The sequence below is a fragment of the Salvelinus fontinalis genome, chromosome 4 (assembly GCF_029448725.1).
Source record: "Salvelinus fontinalis isolate EN_2023a chromosome 4, ASM2944872v1, whole genome shotgun sequence".
Lineage (NCBI taxonomy): Eukaryota > Metazoa > Chordata > Actinopteri > Salmoniformes > Salmonidae > Salvelinus > Salvelinus fontinalis.
Genome location: NC_074668.1, coordinates 20184819 through 20208495, shown reverse-complemented (window position 1 = coordinate 20208495; position 23677 = coordinate 20184819). Strand labels below are relative to the sequence as shown.

The 23677-nt window shown below is 44.4% G+C and overlaps 1 protein-coding gene across 1 annotated transcript; it reads right to left on the bottom strand.

Moving 5' to 3' along the window:
• Positions 1-70: 70 nt before the first annotated feature.
• On the bottom strand, positions 71-21792 carry LOC129852823 (ADAMTS-like protein 2). The gene is given in 19 exon segments (XM_055918470.1): positions 71-3118; positions 3571-3715; positions 5238-5414; positions 5622-5792; positions 5935-6090; positions 6344-6557; positions 6880-7006; positions 7188-7459; positions 13466-13784; positions 17432-17750; positions 18061-18236; positions 18683-18763; positions 18948-19071; positions 19257-19402; positions 19521-19623; positions 20690-20765; positions 20920-21062; positions 21417-21519; positions 21743-21792. Coding segments are annotated over 19 exon segments (3024 nt in total). The 3' UTR covers positions 71-2996.
• Positions 21793-23677: the final 1885 nt, after the last annotated feature.

Genomic DNA, 23677 nt, shown 5'->3' with positions numbered 1-23677 from the left:
CTGAACCCAACATAGCAATCAAAGAAACAGCTATAGTTTAGACCTTTTAATGGAAATACAGGTAGATACATTGAGCATTTCAGTTAATAACAGTACAAAATGTCAACGATAACTTTTTTGTACAAAGAGGTATCAGTTAACAAAAGCAGTAAACTAGATAAAGATATTGTCAAAATGAGACACACACTCTTGAATGTATTTCAACCTTCTCAAGTGTCAGGAATCTTTCAGTTCATAAATGGGATACCTGTATAGTCATACTGTATGTCTTTAGTCTGACCCTCTCAATTCACTCTCTCATTCACATTTAGCTAACTGCCATTTAGTAACTTCAAGAATTATATGCCATGATTGATAAAATCATGTGTGATGAGCAATAAATAAATTGTATGTCCTGCAAAAATAACTAATAATATAGAAATAGCAGTATGGGCAGAATAACAATATAATGGGCAGAATAAAATGGGGCAGTTACAAGAGATGAAGCAGAAATGAATCTTGAGACATTTTCTTAAACTTTTCTTTGACATATTGTACTATAACACGCAGTAAGGCCACCTTTCTTGTGCCAGAAACGAATTAAAATATAATTAAATAATATTCATAATCAATATTTACCTTAAATACAGTCTAGACATGCAGTATAGTCAACCAGGAAATAATTTGATGAATCTTTCCACTTAAGTATGGCCCTTAAGTGTGGTTTAAGAGATTTCTGATGTAGGATTCTCTCTTCAAAAGACAAATAGATGCACCAGTTCACTCTTTGCTCTCTCGTCTCCCCCCTTGACTCTTAATACTTCAGGGTTTCAGTCTTTGCATGTGCCCAATTGACAACCTCTGAAAGAAAGGTATGTGGTTGTGGTTCAGACTGAAGCCTTTCATATTCTACTGTTTTTTCCTTATTTAGATCATATCCCTTCGGATATACCATAGTCTACTGTGGTGTAGTAGAGTAGTCTACTGTGGTGTAGTAGAGTAGTCTACCGTGGTGTAGTAGAGTAGACTACTGTGGTGTAGTAGAGTAGCCTACTGTGGTGTAGTAGAGTAGCCTACTGTGGTGTAGTAGAGTAGTCTACTGTGGTGTAGTAGAGTAGTCTACTGTGGTGTAGTAGAGTAGTCTACTGTGGTGTAGTAGAGTAGTCTACTGTGGTGTAGTAGAGTAGTCTACTGTGGTGTAGTAGAGTAGCCTACTCTGGTGTAGTAGAGTAGCCTACTCTGGTGTAGTAGAGTAGCCTACTGTGGTGTAGTAGAGTAGCCTACTGTGGTGTAGCAGAGTAGTCTACTGTGGTGTAGCAGAGTAGTCTACTGTGGTGTAGTAGAGTAGTCTACTGTGGTGTAGTAGAGTAGTCTACTGTGGTGTAGTAGAATAGTCTACTGTGGTGTAGTAGAGTAGTCTACTGTGGTGTAGTAGACTAGCTTACTGTGGTGTAGTAGAGTAGCCTACTGGGGTGTAGTAGAGTAGCCTACTGTGGTGTAGTAGAGTAGCCTAGTGTGGTGTAGTAGAGTAGCCTACTGTGGTGTAGTAGAGTAGTCTACTGTGGTGTAGTAGAGTAGTCTACTGTGGTGTAGTATAGCCTACTGTGGTGTAGTAGAGTAGCCTACTGTGGTGTAGTAGAGTAGCCTACTGTGGTGTAGTAGAGTAGTCTACTGTGGTGTAGTAGACCAGCTTACTGTGGTGTAGTAGAGTAGCCTACTCTGGTGTAGTAGACTAGCTTACTGTGGTGTAGTAGAGTAGCCTACTGGGGTGTAGTAGACTAGCTTACTGTGGTGTAGTAGAGTAGCCTACTCTGGTGTAGTAGAGTAGCCTACTCTGGTGTAGTAGACTAGCTTACTGTGGTGTAGTAGAGTAGCCTACTGGGGTGTAGTAGACTAGCTTACTGTGGTGTAGTAGAGTAGCCTACTCTGGTGTAGTAGAGTAGCCTACTCTGGTGTAGTAGACTAGCTTACTGTGGTGTAGTAGAGTAGCCTACTCTGGTGTAGTAGACTAGCTTACTGTGGTGTAGTAGAGTAGCCTACTGGGGTGTAGTAGAGTAGCGTACTGTGGTGTAGTAGAGTAGCCTAGTGTGGTGTAGTAGAGTAGCCTAGTGTGGTGTGGTAGAGTAGTCTACTGTGGTGTAGTAGAGTAGCCTACTGCGGTGTAGTAGAGTAGCCTACTGCGGTGTAGTAGAGTAGCCTACTGCGGTGTAGTAGAGTAGTCTACTGTGGTGTAGTAGAGTAGCCTACTGCGGTGTAGTAGAGTAGCCTACTCTGGTGTAGTAGACTAGCCTACTGTGGTGTAGTAGAGTAGCCTACTGTGGTGTAGTAGAGTAGTCTACTGGGGTGTAGTAGAGTAGTCTACTGGGGTGTAGTAGAGTAGCCTACTGTGGTGTAGTAGAGTAGCCTACTGTGGTGTAGTAGAGTAGCCTACTGTGGTGTAGTAGAGTAGCCTAGTGTGGTGTAGTAGAGTAGCCTAGTGTGGTGTAGTAGAGTAGCCTATTGTGGTGTAGTAGAGTAGCCTAGTGTGGTGTAGTAGAGTAGCCTACTATGGTGTAGTAAAGTAGCCTACAGTGGTGTAGTAGTGTAGCCTAGTATGGTGTAGTAGAGTAACTTACTGTGGTGAAGTAGAGTAGCCTAGTGTGGTGTAGTAGAGTAGTCTACTGTAGTGTAGTAGAGTAGCCTACTGTGGTGTAGTAGAGTAGCCTAGTGTGGTGTAGTAGAGTAACTTACTGTGGTGTAGTAGAGTAGCCTAGTGTGGTGTAGTAGAGTAACTTACTGTGGTGTAGTAGAGTAGCCTAGTGTGGTGAAGTAGAGTAACTTACTGTGGTGAAGTAGAGTAGCCTAGTGTGGTGTAGTAGAGTAACTTACTGTGGTGAAGTAGAGTAGCCTAGTGTGGTGTAGTAGAGTAGTCTACTGTAGTGTAGTAGAGTAGCCTAGTGTGGTGAAGTAGAGTAGCCTACTGGGGTGTAGTAGAGTAGTCTACTATGGGGGAAAGGCTTTGGGGGTGTCAGGCAATACTAAGAGGTGTGCTGGGCCCTGCAGGAATGGCAGCAGGCCTTGCTGTAATACCAGTGACTGCACAGGTTCACCTTCAGAGCTAGAGAGCAGTTGGTGGTGGGTCGGTCCTGACAGCTCTCATCTGCATGACAGAGACATTTATGATATGTTCAATCATATGGAAAAAGTAGCCTCATCACAATCAGAAAATACTGTAATGACAAATCTATCAATTAATCAATCAATCTGCTTTTTTACCTCCATAATCTAAACGCTCAGGACTTTGGTCTGTTATGAAAGAAAGAGGTGCTTGCCCACACTAATAATTATCTCAGTTGTGAAAAGCAAAAAAGTACTGCAAATAATACAATTAAAAACAAGTGCTTTGACGATGCCGTGTTCTCCGGTCTACTTTTGCCTGTGACTAGACATAAGCTACTGTAACTCTCCTAAAGTTGCCAGAGGCTGTGGTTAGGTGCTACTTGTATAGCCTGATCTCAGATCTGTTTGTGCGGTCTTTCCAACTCCTATGGTCATTGGTGTTGGAAGACAGCACAAACATATCTATCTGGGACCATGCCATTGCTTACATACCTGGGGGTTCAGTGGGACAGGGTTGCAGGGCGCAGGTCTGCTTGGCCACAGGCTTGGTCATGGGGTCACACCCTCTCACGATCTCCCTAGCCTGGTAGCACTTTACATCTCTCATCCTAACACCCACACCACACATCTTAGTGCACTGAGGAATGAACACACCACACATCTTAGTGCACTGAGGAATGAACACAGCACACATCTTAGTGCACTGAGGAATGAACACACCACACATCTTAGTGCACTGAGGAATGAACACACCACACATCTTAATGCACTAAGGAATGAACACACCACACATCTTAGTGCACTGAGGAATGAACACAGCACACATCTTAGTGCACTGAGGAATGAACACACCACACATCTTAGTGCACTGAGGAATGAACACACCACACATCTTAATGCACTAAGGAATGAACACACCACACATCTTAGTGCACTGAGGAATGAACACACCACACATCTTAGTGCACTAAGGAATGAACACACCACACATCTTAGTGCACTAAGGAATGAACACACCACACATCTTAGTGCACTAAGGAATGAACACACCACACATCTTAGTACACTGAGGAATGAACACACCACACATCTTAGTGCACTGAGGAATGAACACACCACACATCTTAGTGCACTGAGGAATGAACACAGCACACATCTTAGTGCACTGAGGAATGAACACACCACACATCTTAGTGCACTGAGGAATGAACACACCACACATCTTAATGCACTAAGGAATGAACACACCACACATCTTAGTGCACTGAGGAATGAACACACCACACATCTTAGTGCACTAAGGAATGAACACACCACACATCTTAGTGCACTAAGGAATGAACACACCACACATCTTAGTGCACTAAGGAATGAACACACCACACATCTTAGTACACTGAGGAATGAACACACCACACATCTTAGTGCACTGAGGAATGAACACACCACACATCTTAGTGCACTGAGGAATGAACACACCACACATCTTAGTGCACTGAGGAATGAACACACCACACATCTTAGTGCACTGAGGAATGAACACACCACACATCTTAATGCACTAAGGAATGAACACACCACACATCTTAGTGCACTGAGGAATGAACACACCACACATCTTAGTGCACTAAGGAATGAACACACCACACATCTTAGTGCACTAAGGAATGAACACACCACACATCTTAGTGCACTAAGGAATGAACACACCACACATCTTAGTACACTGAGGAATGAACACACCACACATCTTAGTGCACTGAGGAATGAACACACCACACATCTTAGTGCACTGAGGAATGAACACACCACACATCTTAGTGCACTGAGGAATGAACACACCACACATCTTAGTGCACTGAGGAATGAACACACCACACATCTTAATGCACTGAGGAATGAACACACCACACATCTTAGTGCACTGAGGAATGAACACACCACACATCTTAGTGCACTAAGGAATGAACACACCACACATCTTAGTGCACTAAGGAATGAACACACCACACATCTTAGTGCACTGAGGAATGAACACAGCAGGACTGCTCACGGCTGCGATTTGATAGAACACCATATATGTGAGGTGTGTAAATACAATGTATTGCTCATGTCATGATGTTTTCAGATACAATGTCATGGTGGAAATTGTATCTCACCTCAGACCAGGGTGTGGTGTACCACTTGAAACAGGGCCTCTCAAAGCAGGAGTTCTCGTCCTCTGGCCTCTCACTGGCACCACAGTCCTCGTCGTCGTGGGTCTGGAACTTCCCAGCAGTGATGCCGGCGCATTGCACGATCCTCCACTTCACACCGCGGCCACATGTCGTGTTACACTGAGAGGAAAATAAGACTGCTCTCAGCTAAGGAATCTCTAACCAAGAGAACATAAACAAAACATCAAGAGAAAATATATAAAACATCACGAGAACATCAGGTAAACATTGTCAAAATGCTCATCATAACATCAACAGACCATTAATAAAACATAAATAGAACACCAACAGAGCATTAAGGGAACATCAACAGAAGGACCCAGTTACCCTCTCCCAGTCCTGAGTGAGCCAGTGTGGGGCACAGTCCTTCTCCCCACAGGGATGGATGGCCAGGGGCTTATTCTCCGGAGAGCACTGGGATTCAGGCACCACATGGCCCTCTGGTGTCTTACAGTACACGTGGCGTACCATCTTCCCCTGGCCGCACAACCCCGAGCACTGCAGAGGTCAAAGGTTAACAGGAATGACACCGCAAAAGTATTAGTGATCAAGAGCAACTTACAGCCAGTGCAATCACTATTCCTATCCGTCATCAATGTACCAACGAGATGGAGTAGTGTAGTGAAAGTAGTGTACTCACCGGCCCCCACTCTGACACAGTCCACTGGCGCTCGCAGGGCGAGCCTGTGCAGTTCTTAATGTTAGGGGGGCGGGTCGGGGGTTCACATAACTTGGTTTCGTCTGAACACCTGACCTCCCGGGTCACCTGGGCCCTGCGGCCACACTTGGCTGGACACTGGACAGGAGAGAGGAGAGGGCACAGGACAGACTCACTTTTAATATCATCTACAGCTGCCCAAACAGTTGTAAGTAGGATGCAACAATGTACTTACTACAGTGTTCCCACGCAGTAATTCCTGTAATATAAACCACACACACACACACACACACACACACACACACACACACACACACACACACACACACACACACACACACACACACAACCCCTGTCCCACCGTCAACTCCCACAGTATAGCTCCACCCACCTCAGTCCACTCGGCCACCTCCTATTGGGGGCCACAGGTGGGGCTCTTACAGGCGCGGCGCTCCAGGGGCCTCTCCAGTTCTGCCATGGTGCAGAGATCACTGTACACAGAGCTGTCTAGCCCGGGGGACAGCATCTTCCAGCAGCGCACCAGACGGAACTGGAAGCCCTCACCACAGGTACGAGAACACTCACTCCAGCTGCTGCCTTCCCACCTGAGGGTGAGGGAATGCACACAGAGTAGAGTTCAGGTATAGTTAGTGATCTTCTGAAGTCAATTAAATCAAATATTATTACTGTAAATGGTATGGTAGCGGCCAACACCAGTTTATAGTTCCTGGTTAAATGTGGAAAAGAGACAAACATTGTTCTCAATGAACTTTGATTGCCACATCGTCCAACTGGTAAACAGTCCTTATATACTGAGTATATAAAACATTAAGAACAGCTGCTCTTTCCATGACATAGAAACTGACCAAGTGAATCAAGCTGAAAGGGTGTTATTTTCTGGTAAGTGTGTTATTTTCTGGTGCATACCTGGGCTGGCACTCCCTCCCAATGCAGAAGTCATGAACAGGCTCAGGTCGGGTCATATTGTCACACTGCATGTCATCTACCTCAGCTCCATCGTAGCGCACACACATGGCAAAGGACTTTGACACTCCTGCAGCGGAAATTATTACAGGCAAGCTAAGGAATAACTTAAAATGTCATAATTTATCCAAATAAATGTGTGTGTGTGTGTGTGTGTGTGTGTGTGTGTGTGTGTGTGTGTGTGTGTGTGTGTGTGTGTGTGTGTGTGTGTGTGTGTGTGTGTGTGTGTGTGTGTGTGTGTGTGTGTCTACCTATAGAGCAGGTGGAGGTGCAGGGTTCCTGAGAAGACAGTTTCCAGCGGTACATGTCTGCAGGGCTCAGCTTGAAGTTCTTCTGCAGGAACCTCTGAATGGTCCTGTCAAACACAACATGATAACAAGGTCTCACACGAATGGTCCTGTCAAACACAACATGACAACAAGGTCTCACACGAATGGTCCTGTCAAACACAACATGACAACAAGGTCTCACACGAATGGTCCTGTCAAACACAACATGACAACAAGGTCTCACACGAATGGTCCTGTCAGACACAACATGACAACAAGGTCTCACACGAATGGTCCTGTCAGACACAACATGACAACAAGGTCTCACACGAATGGTCCTGTCAGACACAACAGGACAACAAGGTCTCACACGAATGGTCCTGTCAAACACAACATGATAACAAGGTCTCACACAAATGGTCCTGTCAGACACAACATGACAACAAGGTCTCACACGAATGGTCCTGTCAAACACAACATGACAACAAGGTCTCACACGAATGGTCCTGTCAAACACAACATGACAACAAGGTCTCACACGAATGGTCCTGTCAAACACAACATGACAACAAGGTCTCACACGAATGGTCCTGTCAAACACAACATGATAACAAGGTCTCACACGAATGGTCCTGTCAGACACAACATGACAACAAGGTCTCACACGAATGGTTATGTCAAACACAACATGACAACAAGGTCTCAGACGATTAGTCCTGTCAAACACAACATGACAACAAGGTCTCACACGATTGGTTATGTCAAACACAACATGACAACAAGGTCTCAGACAATTAGTACTGTCAAACATGACATGACAACAAGGTCTCAGACGATTAGTCCTGTCAAACACAACATTACAGCAACGTCTCAGGCGATTAGTCCTGTCAAACACAACATGACAACAAGATCTCAGACGATTTGTTCTGTCAAACACGACAACAAGGTCTCAGACGATTTGTCCTGTCAAACATGACATGACAACAAGGTCTCAAACAATTAGTCCTGTCAAACACGACATAACCATGCCTTCACAGTGAACCCACTGAACCCCAGCTCTCTCTCTCACACACACATTGCTGCATCACTGCTACGGCTGATTAACCTCAACATCAAAATCATAACAACCAGCGACATTCACATAAAAGTGACATTCTTGTCATACGTGTACTGGAACTGCTGTGTCCAATCCAGAGAGCTCGGTTTGTTGATTTGAAAAGTTTGTTGTTTTGAAAGTTTCTTAGTAGCTAGGTAACCTTTTAGTTTGGATCCCGCGACGCATTTGGCATCAGTTGCTGGGACTGCTTCTCTTTGTCCAGTGATCCTGCTGACCAAGGCCGGGTCTGAGGATCTATTTGGCGTAGCAGTTAGCCTAGCTGCTAGTTAGCTGCCTATCAAGCTAGGGGGGTTTCTTGAGGACTTGAACGCAGCCTGCGATGCGGTTAGCCATTGTGGCTGGGACCGCGGATTGTGCCTGGTTTGTGGGGCCAGCTCAATGAGTTGAAACAGGAGAAGAGCAAGATGACAGCAAACTGTAAATCATTGAGAGAGGACATCAGTGCTGTGTGGGAATCCATGATAACAATGATGGATAAATCAGACTCGAGGGACAATCAATGCAGAACAACGTGGTTGTGGATGGAATTGCAGAATCCCCACATGAGACCTGGACGGAGCCTGAGGACAAAGTAAGAGAATTGATATCTGAGAAATTGAAAATGGACCACCGGAAGATTGAGGTGGAGCGTGCCCACAGGACTAGAAAACACACCACCAGCCCAGGTGACAGGCCCAGGCCAATAGTGGTCACGTTCCTGAGGTTCAAGAACAAGGTAGCTGTTCTGGAAAGAGCCCAAGAACTTGAGAGGAACGTATATCTTCCTCAATCAGGACTATCCTGCGCCAGAAGAGGGAATAACTTATCCCAGCCATGAAAGCTGCCAGAGCGCGTGGGGACATTGCTTACATCTGCTTTGACAGGCTCATTGTCCACCCTCCCTCCCAGAAGCCTGGAAGGGGTGAGAGAGCCAAGCCTATGGGTTCATAGCTTCAACCCCGCAGCGCGCACACACACACACACACACACACACACACACACACACACACACACACACACACACACACACACACACACACACACACACACACACATATCAATTGATTAATGGGCTGCTGAATGTATATATATTTTTCTATTGCTTTATTTGCTCTTTTCCATATTATGTCTATCTCTGATAAGCTACCCAGAAAAAATAGCCCATATTAATTTATGTAGCCTTAGAAATAATGTTAATCAAATCAATAACTTGCTAACATCAGATAACATTAATACATATATCTGAGACTCACTTAGATTAATCATTTGTTGATACAGCAGTAGCAATACAAGGATACAACATCTATAGAAGAGACAGAAAAGCTATTGAGGGGGGGTGTTTCTGTATATATTCAGAGCCATATCTCTGTAATGCTTAGAGAAGATCTTATGTCAAGTGTTGTGGTTGCAGGTTCACTTGGCACATCTAAAGCCTTTTCTTTTGGGGTGTTGCTGTAGGCCACCAAGTGCTAACAGTCAGTATCTAAATAATATGTGTGAAATGCTTGATAGTGTATGTGATGTAAACAGATGTCTACTTTCTTGGGGACCTGAATATTGACTGGTTTTCTTCAAGCTGTCCACTCAAGAGGAAGCTTCTCACTGTAACCAGTGCCTGTAATCTGGTTCAGGTTATTAATCAACCTATCAGGGTGTTTACGTACACTACAGGGACAAGATTATCCACATGTATCCATCACATTTATACTAATACTGTAGAACTTTGTTCTAAAGCTGTATCCTTACCCATTGGATGCAGTGAGCACAATATTGTGGCTATATCCAGGAAGGCCAAAGTTCCAAAGCTGGGCCTAAAATAGTGTATACGAGATCATACAAAAGATTTTATGTGGATGATGTTAAGAATATTTGTTGGTCTGATGTGATTAATAAGGAGCATCCAGATTCTGCACTTAATGAATTTAGGAAACTGCTTATTCCAATTATTGATAAACATGCACCTGTTCAGAAACTGACTGTTAGAATTGTTAAGGCTCCATGGTTTGATGAGGAATTGAAAAACTGTATGGTTGAAAGAGATGTACCAAAAGGAGTGGCTAATAAGTCTGGCTGCACATCTGACTTGCTGCAAATTCAGAAATGATATGACTAAACAAAAAAAGAAAAAAAAGAGAAGAAACTGTATTATAAAGCCAAGATCAATGATACAAAGAATGATGGAAAAAAACTGGAGTACTTTAAATGAAATTATGGGCAGAAAGACAAATTCAACTCCATCTTTTATCAAATCAGATGGCTTATTCATCACAAAACCATTTGATGTTGCCAATTATTTTAATGATTACTCCATTGGCAAACTTAGGCAGGAAATGGCAACAACGAACAGTGAGCCATCGTATTCATTCATAAAAAAACAAATAATGAAAGAAAAGCATTGCAAGTTTGAATTTTGTAAACTTAGTGTGGGAGAGGTGGAAAAATTCTTGTTATCAATAATGACAAACCTCCTGGCATTGACAACTTAGATGGAAAACTACAGAGGATGGTAGCTGACTATAGCCACTCCTATCGGTCATATCTTTAATCTGAGCCCCGAGGAATATATTTGTCCTCAGGCCTGGAGGGAAACCAAAGTAATTCCGCTACCCAAGAGTGGTAAAGCGGACTTTACTGGTTTTAACAGCAGACCTACCAGCTTACTGCCAGCTCATAGCAAATTGTTGGAAAGAATTGTGTTGGACCAAATACAATGCTATTTCTCTGTAAACAAATCAACCACAGACTTATAGAGATGGGCACTCAACATGTACTGCACTGACACAAATGACTGATGATTGGTTGAAAGAAATTGATAATAAGAAAATTGTGGGAGCTGTACTGTTAGATTTCAGTGCAGCCTTTAATATTATTGACCATAACCTGTTGTTGAAAAAACGTATGTGTTATGGGTTTTCAACCTCTGCCATATAATGGATTCAGAGCTATCTATCTAATAGAACTCAACAGGTTTTCTTTAATGGAAGCTTCTCTAATGTCAAACATGTAAAGTGTGGTGTAACGCAAGGCAGCTCTCTAGGCACGCTACTCTTTTCTATTTTTACCAACGACCTGCCACTGGCATTAAACAAAGCATGTGTGTCCATGTATGCTGATGATTCAACCATATAAGCATCAGCAACCACAGCTAAACCCTTAACAAAGAGTTGCAGTCTGTTTTGGAATGGGTGGCCAGTAATAAAATGGTCCTAAACATCTCTAAAATGAAGAGCATTGTATTTGCTACAAATAATTCCCTGTGTTCTAGACCTCAGCTGAATCTAGTAATGAATGGTGTGGCTGTTGAACAAGTACAAGAGACTAAATTACTTGGCATTACCTTAGAATGTAAACTGTCATGGTCAAAACATATAGATTCAATGGTTGTAAAGATGGGGAGAGGTCTGTCCGTAACAAAGAGATTATCTGCTTTTTTGACCCCGCATTCAAAAAATCAAGTCCTGCAGGCTCTAGTTTAGTCTTATCTTGATTATTGTCCAGTCGTGTGGTCGAGTGCTGCAAGGAAAGACATAGTTAAGCTGAAGCTGGCCAACAACAGAGCGGTACGTCTTGCTCTTCATTGTAATAAGAGGGCTGATATAAATACTATGCATGCCAGTCTCTCTTGTCTAAGAGTTGAGGAGAGACTGACTGCATCACTTCTTTTTATAAAAAACATTCATGTGTTGAAAATCCCAAATTGTTGCATAGTCAACTTACACAAAGGTCTGACACACACACTTGGACCACCCGACATGTCACCAGGGGTCTTTTGACAGTCCCCAAACCCAGAACAAATTCAAGAAAGTGTACAGTATTTTATAGAGCCATTATTGCATGTAACTCCATTCCATCTCATATTTCTCAAATGAACAGCAAACCTGGTTTCAACAAACAGATAAAGCAACACCTCAGGGCACGACGCCTCTTCCCTATTTGACCTCGATAGTTTGTGTGCATGTATTGGTATTGATATGTAGGCTACGTGTGCCTTTTACAATTTTTTATTGATGTAGTTCTGTCCATGTCTACTAATGTTCCGTATTATCTCATGTTTCATGTTTTGTGTGGATACCAGGAAGAGTAGCTGTTGCTTTTGCAACAGCTAATGGAGATCCTAATAAAATAAATACCAAAAAAGATCACTGTCTGTTTTTTATTACCAGAGCAGAGATGTTTAGAGGAAAAGGGGACCAGGAGAGGGAGGTAGGAGGAGAATGAGAAGGTGTAGGTGGAGAGGAGGAAGAGCATGAAGAAGAGGACGAGGAAGAGTTTGGGTGCGGAAAAGAAAGAGGAGGAGGCAGAGAAGAAGAGAAAAAGGGAAACAGTCTTTCATTTAAACAAATAATTCAAGGTATTTGCGGCGAAGTGAAAATATGACTGGGAAGAAACATACTGTCAGACTGTATTCACCTCTGGGAGAAATGTGCAGAAATTAGTCACAGTTACACTGAGATATGCCGGTGAAGTATGATTCAAAGTTCCTGTGTATGTTCAAATAATCTGTCCCCCTCCTCTCCTACTTGTCCTTCACTTCCTCTACTCCCCCCCTCCTCCACCTCCTATCCTTCTCCTCATCCAATCTGTTCTTCTCCCCAGTGCAGGGGAAGACAGGGCTGGTCATATGATGTGTTTTATGGGGCACTGGCAGAAGAACTGGCAAAGTGGTGTTTGGACACAGCGCAGGGAAGCCAACATGAATTATAAATATGATGGAATGCAATCCCGGCCAGCTCTGACCTTTAGCTGTCTCCTCTCCATGCGATGTCTCAGAAGGAAGGACTTCCTAATCTCTGTCGGCTGGGTAGTGAGAAGTGTGTGCGTAGCAGGACAGTGTGTGCGTATGTTTGTGTGTATCTGTGTGCGTATGGTTGTGTGAATGTGTGTGCGTGGGAAGTCAGTATAAAATGAATTGTTTTGTATTCTTGACTTTAGAACGTCCCCGTGAATAAACCTTTTTGACTATTTTAGCTGGGCCTCCGTCTGTTTCATTCGAACAGGATCTTACAAATTCTGGTTTGCAGACTGAGTAATATAATTAAATTGGGTTATATACCCGGAGAACATAATTCTCTTATCAGTTTTCCTTTTCAACTATATCTGCTATAACTATAACGATATGTGCCTATTTATTTCTGCTCATTGTGTGGATCTCTCCTTACTCTACCTGGTTCTGTTGGTACGGTTGTTGCTCCTCATCCCTGTCAGCAACGTCCTGTTGGGGAACAGCAGGTCTCCAGTATCATTCCTCCGCCGGTCCAGACTGAACTCCCCCAGTGAGCTTTTGAGGGGGAACTTCACGCTGCTATGGTCTACCTCCAATGTCCCCACCTCCGACGAGAACAGTCCCTCTCCCGCGTCTGGACCAATCCGCTCGCCCAGCAAGACTCTCCAGATGAGGTTCTCTGGGTCTGGCTTCTCCTCTAAAGGCCTGCTGGCTGCCGGGGCAGGGACTGCTACACCGCCTGTGTGACTGCTGTTGCCATCTGTTGGGATGGCAGGAAGGGAGAGGAAAGTTAGAGAAATTATTAAAGTGGGAGAAAGCCTTATATACTCAGCAAAAATAAACGTCCCTTTTTCAGGACCCTGTCTTTCAAAGATAATTCGTAAAAATCTAAATAACTTCACAGATCTTCATTGTAAAGGGTTTAAACACTGTTTCCCATGCTTGTTCAATGAACCATAAACAATTCATGAACATGCACCTGTGGAATGGTCGTTGAGACACTAACAGCTTAGAGACGGTTGGCAATTAAGGTCACAGTTATGAAAACTTAGGACACTAAAGAGGCCTTTCTACTGACTCTGAAAAAACCCCCAAAAGATGCCCAGGGTCCCTGCTCATCTGTGTGAACATGCCTTAGGCATGCTGCATAGAGGCATGAGGACTGCAGATGTGGCCAGGGCAATAAATTGCAACGTTTGTACTGTAAGACATCTAAGACAGTGCTACAGGGAGACAGGACGGACAGCTGATCGTCCACACAGTGGCAGACCACGTGTCTGCTTCTTCTGTGCGTGATTTCCTGCAAGACAGGAATGTCAGTGTTCTGCCATGGCCAGCGAAGAGACATGATCTCAATCTCCTTGAGCACATCTGGGACCTGTTGGATCGGAGAGAGCGCCTAAGACAGCGATGCAGGGAAACAGGACGGACAGTTGATCGTCCTCGCAGTGGCAGACCACGTGTAACAACACCTGCACAGGATGGTACATCCGAACATCACACCTGCGGGACAGGTACAGGATGGCAACAACAAGTGCCTGAGTTACACCAGGAATGCACAATCCCTCCATCAGTGATCAGACTGTCTGCAATAGGCTGAGAGAGGCTGGACTGAGAGCTTGTAGGCCTGTTGTAAGGCAGGTCCTCACCAGACATCACCGGCAATAACGTCGCCTATGGGCACAAACCCACCGTCGCTGGAGCTGACAGGACTGGCAAAAAGTGCTCTTCACTGACGAGTCGCGGTTTTGTCTCACCAGGGGTGATGGTTGGATTCGCGTTTATCGTCGAAGGAATGAGCGTTACACCGAGGCCTGCACTCTGGAGCGGGATCGATTTGGAGGTGGAGGGTCCGTCATGGTCTGGGGCAGTGTGTCACAGCATCATCGGACTGAGCTTGTTGTCATTGCATGCAATCTCAACGCTGTGCATTACAGGGAAGACATCCTCGTCCCTCATGTGGTACACTTCCTGGAGGCTCATCCTGACATGACCCTCCAGCATGACAATGCCACCAGCCATACTGCTCGTTCTGTGCGTGACAGGAATGTCAGTGTTCTGCCATGGCCAGCGAAGAGCCCGGATCTTAATCCCCATTGAGCACGTCTGGGACCTGTTGGATCGGAGGGATGAGGGCTAGGGCCATTCCCCCAGAAATGTCCGGGAACTTGCAGGTGCCTTGGTGGAAGAGTGGGGTAACATCTCACAGCAAGAACTGGCAAATCTGGTGCAGTCCATGAGGAGCTGATGCACTGCAGTGCTTAATGCAGCTGGTGGCCACACCAAATACTGACTGTTACTTTTGATTTTGACCCCCCCCCCCCCTTTGTTCAGGGACACATTATTCCATTTCTGTTAGTCACATGTCTGTGGAACTTGTTCAGTTTATGTCTCAGATGTTGAATCTTGTTATGTTCATACAAATATTTACACATATTAAGTTTACTGAATATAAACGCAGTTGACAGTGAGAGGACGTTTCTTTTTTGCAGAGTTTACTAAGCCGAACAAGAGGTGTTTCCTGGTCAGGTGGTCAAGAAGAACTCCTGGTGCTTTTTATAGAGTATGTAAAGAGACATTTTATGTGCAGTTTGTACACAACAACAAAACAACACACAAAGCCTTTCTGCACATTCCAAACGGTAGTAGAGAGTGCCTCATACCCTGACTACACCACTCGCGGTATTCAATTATTGCACCCACACTGCTCACGCGCGTCTGCGTTGCCAAGGGCTAGAATAGAAGTGTGTTGTGTTGGAGCTAGAAACACACACAGTGCAGTAATACCTAGCAATAAAAATAACAAATACATACATATAAAAATGGTCAAGTTGTGGTCTCAATTTTTATTTGTACAGCATGTATTTGTTATACACTACCGTTCAAAAGTTTGGGGTCACTTAGAAATGTCCTTGTTTTTGAAAGAAAAGCAAAAACAAAATGTCCATTTTAAAATAACATAAAATTGATCAAAAATACAGTGTAGACATTGTTAATGTTGTAAAGGACTATTGTAGCTGGAAACGGCAGATTTTTTATGGAATATCTACATAGGTGTACAGAGGCCCATTATCAGCAACCATCACTCCTGTGTTCCAATGGCACGTTGTGTTAGCTAATCCAAGTTTATCATTTTAAAAGGCTAATTGATCATTAGAAAACCCTTTTGCAATTATGTTAGCACAGCTGAAAATGGTTGTGCTGATTAAAGAAGCAAGTTTCCCTAAGTTTCTTAGGGGCATAATTCCTTCAGCCTCCTGAGCTTGAGAGGCGCTGTTGCACCTGTTTGTGTGAATTGACCATTTCAGGTTGTCAGTGATGTGCATGCTGAGGAACTTGAAGCTTTTGACCCTCTCCGATGAGGCCCTGTCGATGTGGATGGGGGCGTGCTCTCTCTGCTGTCTCCTGTAGTTCACGCTCAGCTCCTTCGTTTTGTTGACGTTGAGGGAGTGGTTATTTTCCTGGTACCACTTCGACAGGGCTCTCACTTCCTCCCTGTGGTCTGTCTCGTCGTTGGTGGTAATCAGACCTACCACTGTTGTGTCGTCAGGAAACTTGATGATTGAGTTGGAGATGTGCGAGGCCACGCAGTCATGGGTGAACAGGGAGTACAGGAGGGGGCTGAGCACGCACTCCTGCGGGGCCCACGTATTGAGAACCAGTGTGTCGGAGTTGTTGTTGCCTACCTTCACCACTTGGGGTCGGCTTGGAAGTCCAGGACCCAGTTGCACAGGGAGGGGTTCAGACCCTGAGCTTAGTGATGAGCTTGGAGGGCACTATGGTGTTGAAAGCTGAGCTGTAGTCGAACAGCATTCTTCCATAGGTATTTATCTTGTTCAGGTGGGATGGGGCAGTGTGTAGTGCAATGGCAATTGCGTAGTCCGTGGATGAGTTGCTGCGATATGCAAATTGTAATGGGTCTAGGGTGTGGGGTAAGGTGGAAGTGATATGATCCTTAACTAGCCTCTCAAAGCATTTCATGATGAAAGAAGTGAGCGCTACGGGGCGATAGTCATTCAGCTCAGTTACCTTCACTTTTTTGGTACAGGAACAATGGTGGACATCTTGAAGCAAGTGTGGACAACAGGCTGGGATATGGAGAGATTGAATATGTCCATAAACACTCTAGTCAGATGGTCTGCACTTGCTCTGAGGACGCGGATTGGGATGCCGTATGGCCAGGGAGCCTTGCGAGGATTAAAATGCTTAAATAACTTACTCACATCAGCTACAGATAGCGATAGTCCTGAGGGTCGGGGGCCCGCATCAGCAGCTCAGTGTTGTTTTCCCTCTCTCTCTCTCTCTCTCTCTCTCTCTCTCTCTCTCTCTCTCTCTCTCCCTCTCTCCCTCTCTCCCTCTCTCTAAGTTATTGTATTGGTATATTGGTTTCTAGTATATTGGTGTTACCTGTGTATTGTGGTGGGGTTGGGCTGTCCTGGTCACAGTCAATGGCTGCTGTCTCCTCATACACCTCATTGGTCTCCTGGCCCTCGGCCCGTGCCATCCCGGCCCCCTTCTTCAACAAACGGTTCTGCTGAGTCTCAGGTATCGCCTTGTCATACGTGCTCCCGTTGGGGGCCACCATACTGCCCATCTCCACGGAAACCCCAGGGGCGGTGCTGTCGGGACCGGTGTAGACAGGGGGTTGAGGGACGGGGGACAGGAACTCCCGTAGGACGGTGTACTCGTACGTAATGTAAGGGATATGACCATTCTGGTTCCACACCTATGAGCAGACAAAATAGCACCAGAGAGCTCATCCATTCCCTCCTGCTCTCTCCTACCAAACTCAGTCAATTGTACATATAAAGGAAGCAATTCCCTTACGTTGATGACTTTTTGCAAATCCAATCAGTTTTCCACGTTGATTAAACGTCATCACATATTATTTTTTTGTTGAAATTACGTGGGATTTTGTACCCTGCACCTACAAGTTACTGGATACGTGTACACTACTTCTAAATTAGAGATTACCCAGAGGCCCTGGCTGCTCGGCGAGGGGAGGGAGCAGAGCAGACCTCAGCAGGATACAGTACCAGAACATTGATGGCCTGGTTGATGGGCCCTTTGGCTACGATGTACTCGATTCCCGTCTCATACACATCCATGGGCCGCCGGTACTTGAAGACGGTACCCGCCGCATGGAAGTTCTGGGGGCTGTCCACCTTGTAGTTTCCATTGAAAAAGAAGTTCCCCGCCTGATCAGTCACAGCTGTGTGGGAGATAGGATAGAACATAGTCTCATGGAGGGGATGGAGGACCATTGGAGGAGGACCGGTTGGTTGACTCTATGGAAAGGTCATATCTTTGATGTTCACTGTAAACTGGAATTTCTACTCCCCATACATGACCATAAATGAATACTATAAAGTCAATTCAAGAGATCATGAAGGAAATTAAAGTATATAGATGATCTGATTAATTTCAGTTGATTAATGTACTTCCTTTACCAACTTCCCACTATCAAGATTAATGGTTATCCCATTGCGGGGGAGAAAATACCCTTTGTATTTGCTGAAAATCTTGAATAAAATGTTTTACACCTTCTTCTTGTCATTAAATTATATGGATCCTAATGACATCACACCGTACCAACAGGAGACATTAGAAATGTTTGTATAGATGGCATAGGGAGCAGGATAAAAAGGAAGTACCCACCCAAAACATCAGCTGACTTCTTCCTCTCAATGATCTGGATGTCCCAGGAGCCCTCAGGGATTGTTGTGATAAAGTAGTAACCTTGGAGACAGGAAACAGGAAACATTATGATGACTCCATTTTACCTGCAACTAAATAGCCTGGACATCAGAGGAGTCGGCTTAAGAATCACATAGACCTTGTTGTCAGACTCAGCTCTGAACTGTCTGTAGTTATCTTTCAGTGACATATTTGGGGGGCTTGTCACACTCGTACACACTCGTACCCAAACTGGTGGCCCCGCGGCGGAAGTTTCCATTGACCCTGCTGCAGCTGCTGCCATCCCCCTGACACACTCCACACGTATCCAGTGTATTGGGCGAGAAGAGCATTCCATCACACCCGATTGGCTGCAGAAATTATGTTAACACAAACAAGATCATTATCTTCTTGAATCATTTCAGCACATGCAAAGCCAGTTGAAGAAGTATTGATACACTTTTATCATGTGACCAGGATAATAAGCCTTTCGGCCATTCTCACAGAATATGCAAAACCATTTCCTCGGCAGATGAAGAAACAAGCGTTCCCTGACCTCACATCTGCCATCCACACAGACCCCTCTGTAGTTGCTGTACTTGCAGGATGTTCCGTCTCGAGCAGGAACCATCAGCTGTCTCGGGCCGTCGGCTGTGGTGCAGTGCAGGTCACATGGGTTACTGGAGATATGGACATAGTCATCTGTGGATGGATGGATGGACACAAAGGTCAGCGTTCACAGTGTAATAACGAGCCTCGAGGACAGGCCACACAGGAGGGAATGACACAGAGCTGAGTGGGTTTAATATGGTTGTTTTACCCGGATACAGGGGTTTCCAGTGGTAGTTCCTGCCATTGTAGACCTGTGAGTTGAACGACCAGCACTGCTCTTCCCTGAAGCTTCTCCCAGAGGAAAGGCAGTCCTGCACAAGACAGAAAATATACACACACTTTTCTGTCTGTTCCATGTGTTTTTTATTTTATAATGGTTTTACAATATGTAATTAAAGGGTGCGACAGGGTCTGGCAACTCTGGAACAAAAGCCTGTTCACCCTGTTGCTCTTCAGGACCAGGGTTAATGGCCACAGCACTAAACCTTAAAGGGCAATCCGCTGTTGAAACAATAACAAAGGGGTTCCCCTCCACTGTTTCAGTAAAAAGCTGAGGGATGGGGCTGGAAAAATGTAACCACTCAAATTCATAGACTATATTCATAGATTATAGTTTTAATCATGTGTTGAGGCTATAGGCTGTCAGTGTTTGTTTACAAACATTGGAGTTAAACAATGTTATATTTGGGGTTCTGATTGGTACGACAGTTGAACTAAGCTTCTGAAGCATTTCTAAGTGTCACGCCCTGATCTGTTTCACTTGTCCCTGTGATTGTCTCCACCCCCTCCAGGTGTCGCTTATTTTCCCCAGTATATTTATCCCTGTGTTTCCTGTCTCTCTGCGCCAGTTCGTCTTGTATGTTTAGTCAAGTCAACCAGTGTGGTTTTCACCATACTCCTTTTCTATTCTCTTTTGCTAGTCTTCCTGGTTTTGACCACTGCCTGACTCTGGACTACTTTCCTGCCTGCCTGATCATCCTGCCTGCCCTGACCTTGAATGTGCCTGCCCTTCGGTACCTATTGGACTCTGAGCTGGCTTTGACCATTTGCCTGTACACGACCATTCTCTTGCTCTTCCTTTTTGGATGAATAAACATTGTAAGACTCCAACCATCTGCCTCCTGCATCTGGGTCTCGCCTTGTGCCCTGATAATAAGTTATATTCTTCAAAAATCAGTGGGCACATATCACTACTTTATAAGTCCAGAAATGTATGTAATACCTGCAGATTACCCCTTTAAGCTATTTATATCTCAATTGATAAGAAAAAGAGCTGTATTAATTTCTGCATCATGTACTTTGGGTTGTGGGGTAATGTGTCAACATGCATTTTGCTAACGACAGGAAAAGGGCTGGCAGTACTAGATGGATGCTAACCTTGGTGTTACAGAGGAGGTATTTTTTCTTAGTGCCAGTGCAGGTCATGTTGTCTCTACCAGCGGCTGCTTTCTTTCTTTGGATAGAAAATACATACATTTAATACATGTGCTAAATTAATAACTTTATGGAGTATAATAGAATAGAAAATAACAGGTTAGAATATAATTGAATAGAATAACAATAGAACAGAACATTATAGAATAGCATATTTCTTTCAGTGGACTGACCTCTGTTTGAGACAGTGCCTCTCCTGGGACATGACCCCACCTCCACAGGTGCGCGTGCAGGCGGTCCACTTGGCCCACTCCCCCCACCAGTATGTGGTGGACTCCAGCTCATCCTCCAGACTGTTGGAGGCTGCCCCTTCCTCCTAGACACAACACAGCACCCTTAGAGAACAACAGCAGAACAGGGCCCTGTACACACAGTGTGACTAATTATAAGCATGTCTAGCCACTCTGACAATCTGAGTGAAGTGGAGACGAATGATATCTACAGTTGTGCTCTCCTTGTAAAAGGAATGAGAGAAAACAGCTGTGGGTTTTTATGAGAGAACTAATGTAAGAAGGACCAGTCAGAAGATGAGAGGGACAGAAAGACGGAGCAAGAGTGCGTGAGTGAACAACTGGCAAATAGAGAAAAACAGAGAGAAAGAAAGGTGTGTGTGTGTAAGCGATGGGCCATCATATGCATAGACAAAGTAAGAGAGAGGTGGAGCGCGTACCTGTCCCCTGGTTGAAAGGTTCCCTACAGACAAAGCCAGGGTGAGGAACCGCAGTAGCACCAGGCTAGACTCCCCACATTTTTCCCACGACCAGATCCACATCCTGACAAGAGAAAATATACAGATGGGACAGAAGAGTAAGAGCTGAAGACTCACACCCATAAACGTTAACTACAGATGTAAGATCTTAATTTGATCACCTTGTTGCAGGAGAACATTTAACATGCATGTGAGGTTTAAAAAGGCTTCTAAAGTTATAAGACACATAATAATTAGAATTTCCTTATTTTCCTGTTGTATAAGACTGGCTCAAATTAAGATCCTACATCAGGTACTGACAAACAGAGCGGGAAAACACTTTGATTTCGAAAGACATTGTCACGTTCCTGACCTATTTCTGTTAGTTTGTTATATGTGTTAGTTGGTCAGGACGTGAGTTTGGGTGGGCATTCTATGTTTTCTGTTTCTATGTTGGTTTATGGGTTGCCTGGTATGGCTCTTAATTAGAGGCAGGTGTTTGGCGTTCCTCTAATTAAGAGTCATATTTAGGTAGGTGTTTTCACAGTGTTCGTTGTGGGTGATTGTCTCCTGTGTTTGTGTATGTCGTTACGCCACACGTGACTGGTTTCGGTTTGTTTGTTCAGTGTCATTTATGTGTAGTTTTTTTTCCCTGTTCGTGCGTTCTCATGTGTTATGTGAGTCCGTCGTTCAGATCTGTCTACACCGTTTATTTGTTTTGTTAGTGTATTAGTCGAGTTCGTGTTTTTTCGTTAATAAATCATGTCTACAAACTCAGCTGCATTTTGGTTCGATCCCTGTTCCTCCTCTTCTGATGAAGAGGAGGAGGAAAGCCGTTACAGACATCCTCAATAAACACTTTGTATATCTGATACAGTCGACTCTTAACAAGGGCACAATCATATCAAATCGTTATTTGTCACATGCGCCGAATACAATGGGTGTAGACCTTACCGTGAAATGCTTTCTTACAAGCCCTTAACCAACAATGCAGTTTTAAGAAAATATTTACTAAATAAACTCAAGTAAAAAATATATATTTTAAAAGTAACACAATAAAATAACAATAATGAGGCTATATACAGGGGGTACTGGTACAGAGTCAATGTGCGGGGGCACAGGTTAGTCAGTGTAATTTGTAAATGTAGGTAGGGGTAAAGTGACTATGCATCAATAATAAACAGCGAGTAGCAGCAGTGTAAAAACAAAGGTGGGTGTCAATGTAAATAGTCTGGGTAGCCATTTGATTAATTGTTCAGCGGTTTTATGGCTTGGGGGTAGACGCTACTAAGAAGCCTTTTGGACCTAGACATGGCGCTCCGGTACCGCTTGCCGTGTGGTAGCAGAGAGAACAGTCTATGACTTGGGTGACTGGAGTCTTTGACACCTCGTAGTATATAGGTCCTGGATAGCAGGAAGCTTGCCACCGTGATGTACTGATGCACTATAAGATAAGAGCAAACTCTGTTCACAGAAGTTCACCAGTCCCAGTTCAAACACAACATTTTTTACTTACTCCAGATATCCGTATGCTGCGGTATAAAACACGCTTTTATAACAGTCCTTAGCTATCACATATATCAGGGGGCGACTATCCATGCAAATGTGTTAAACAGACCATATTAGAGCACTTACAGGTGTTTCAGAGGAAACATATTCATGCCAGACCCATGTAGGCTTCAACGTAAATGTCTTAGTTTTAGTGCACTGGCAATCACTGTATACTTGGATAAAACCTTGAGATAGTCAGGTGGTGACACAGGCAGGCTGTTGAGTGAGCACAGGTGTTGGAGACTTGGACCATGAAAGCAGCATGTAAAAGTTAAACAAGTCTTAGTACTGGATTGACTAAGGTACATTTCCTGACTCAAGGTCTAGGCTTCCACGCAGGTAGGCCTTTGATTCCTCTACCTCAGTGTGAATGCATCGTCTGGCCCAGGTGCTTACTCTAAGGTAACACAAACACACACAGTCAAACACACACTCACATACATTCATGCAAGCACACACACACACCAGTGACATAAACATCCAGTCACGCTCCGATTCTAGGAAAGGCCCCCTTGCACATCCCCCTGTCCCGTCTCTCCTCCTCATCAGCCCCACAGCTCCACTTAGGTAGGCTTCTTAAAATAAGCAAACATATCGTCTAGCCCTGTTTGCAGTCTGGCTTTTTCTGGCACTATATATTGGTGACAGGTGTCTTAAACTACCCACTGGAACACCTGGAGTTCATTATCCTC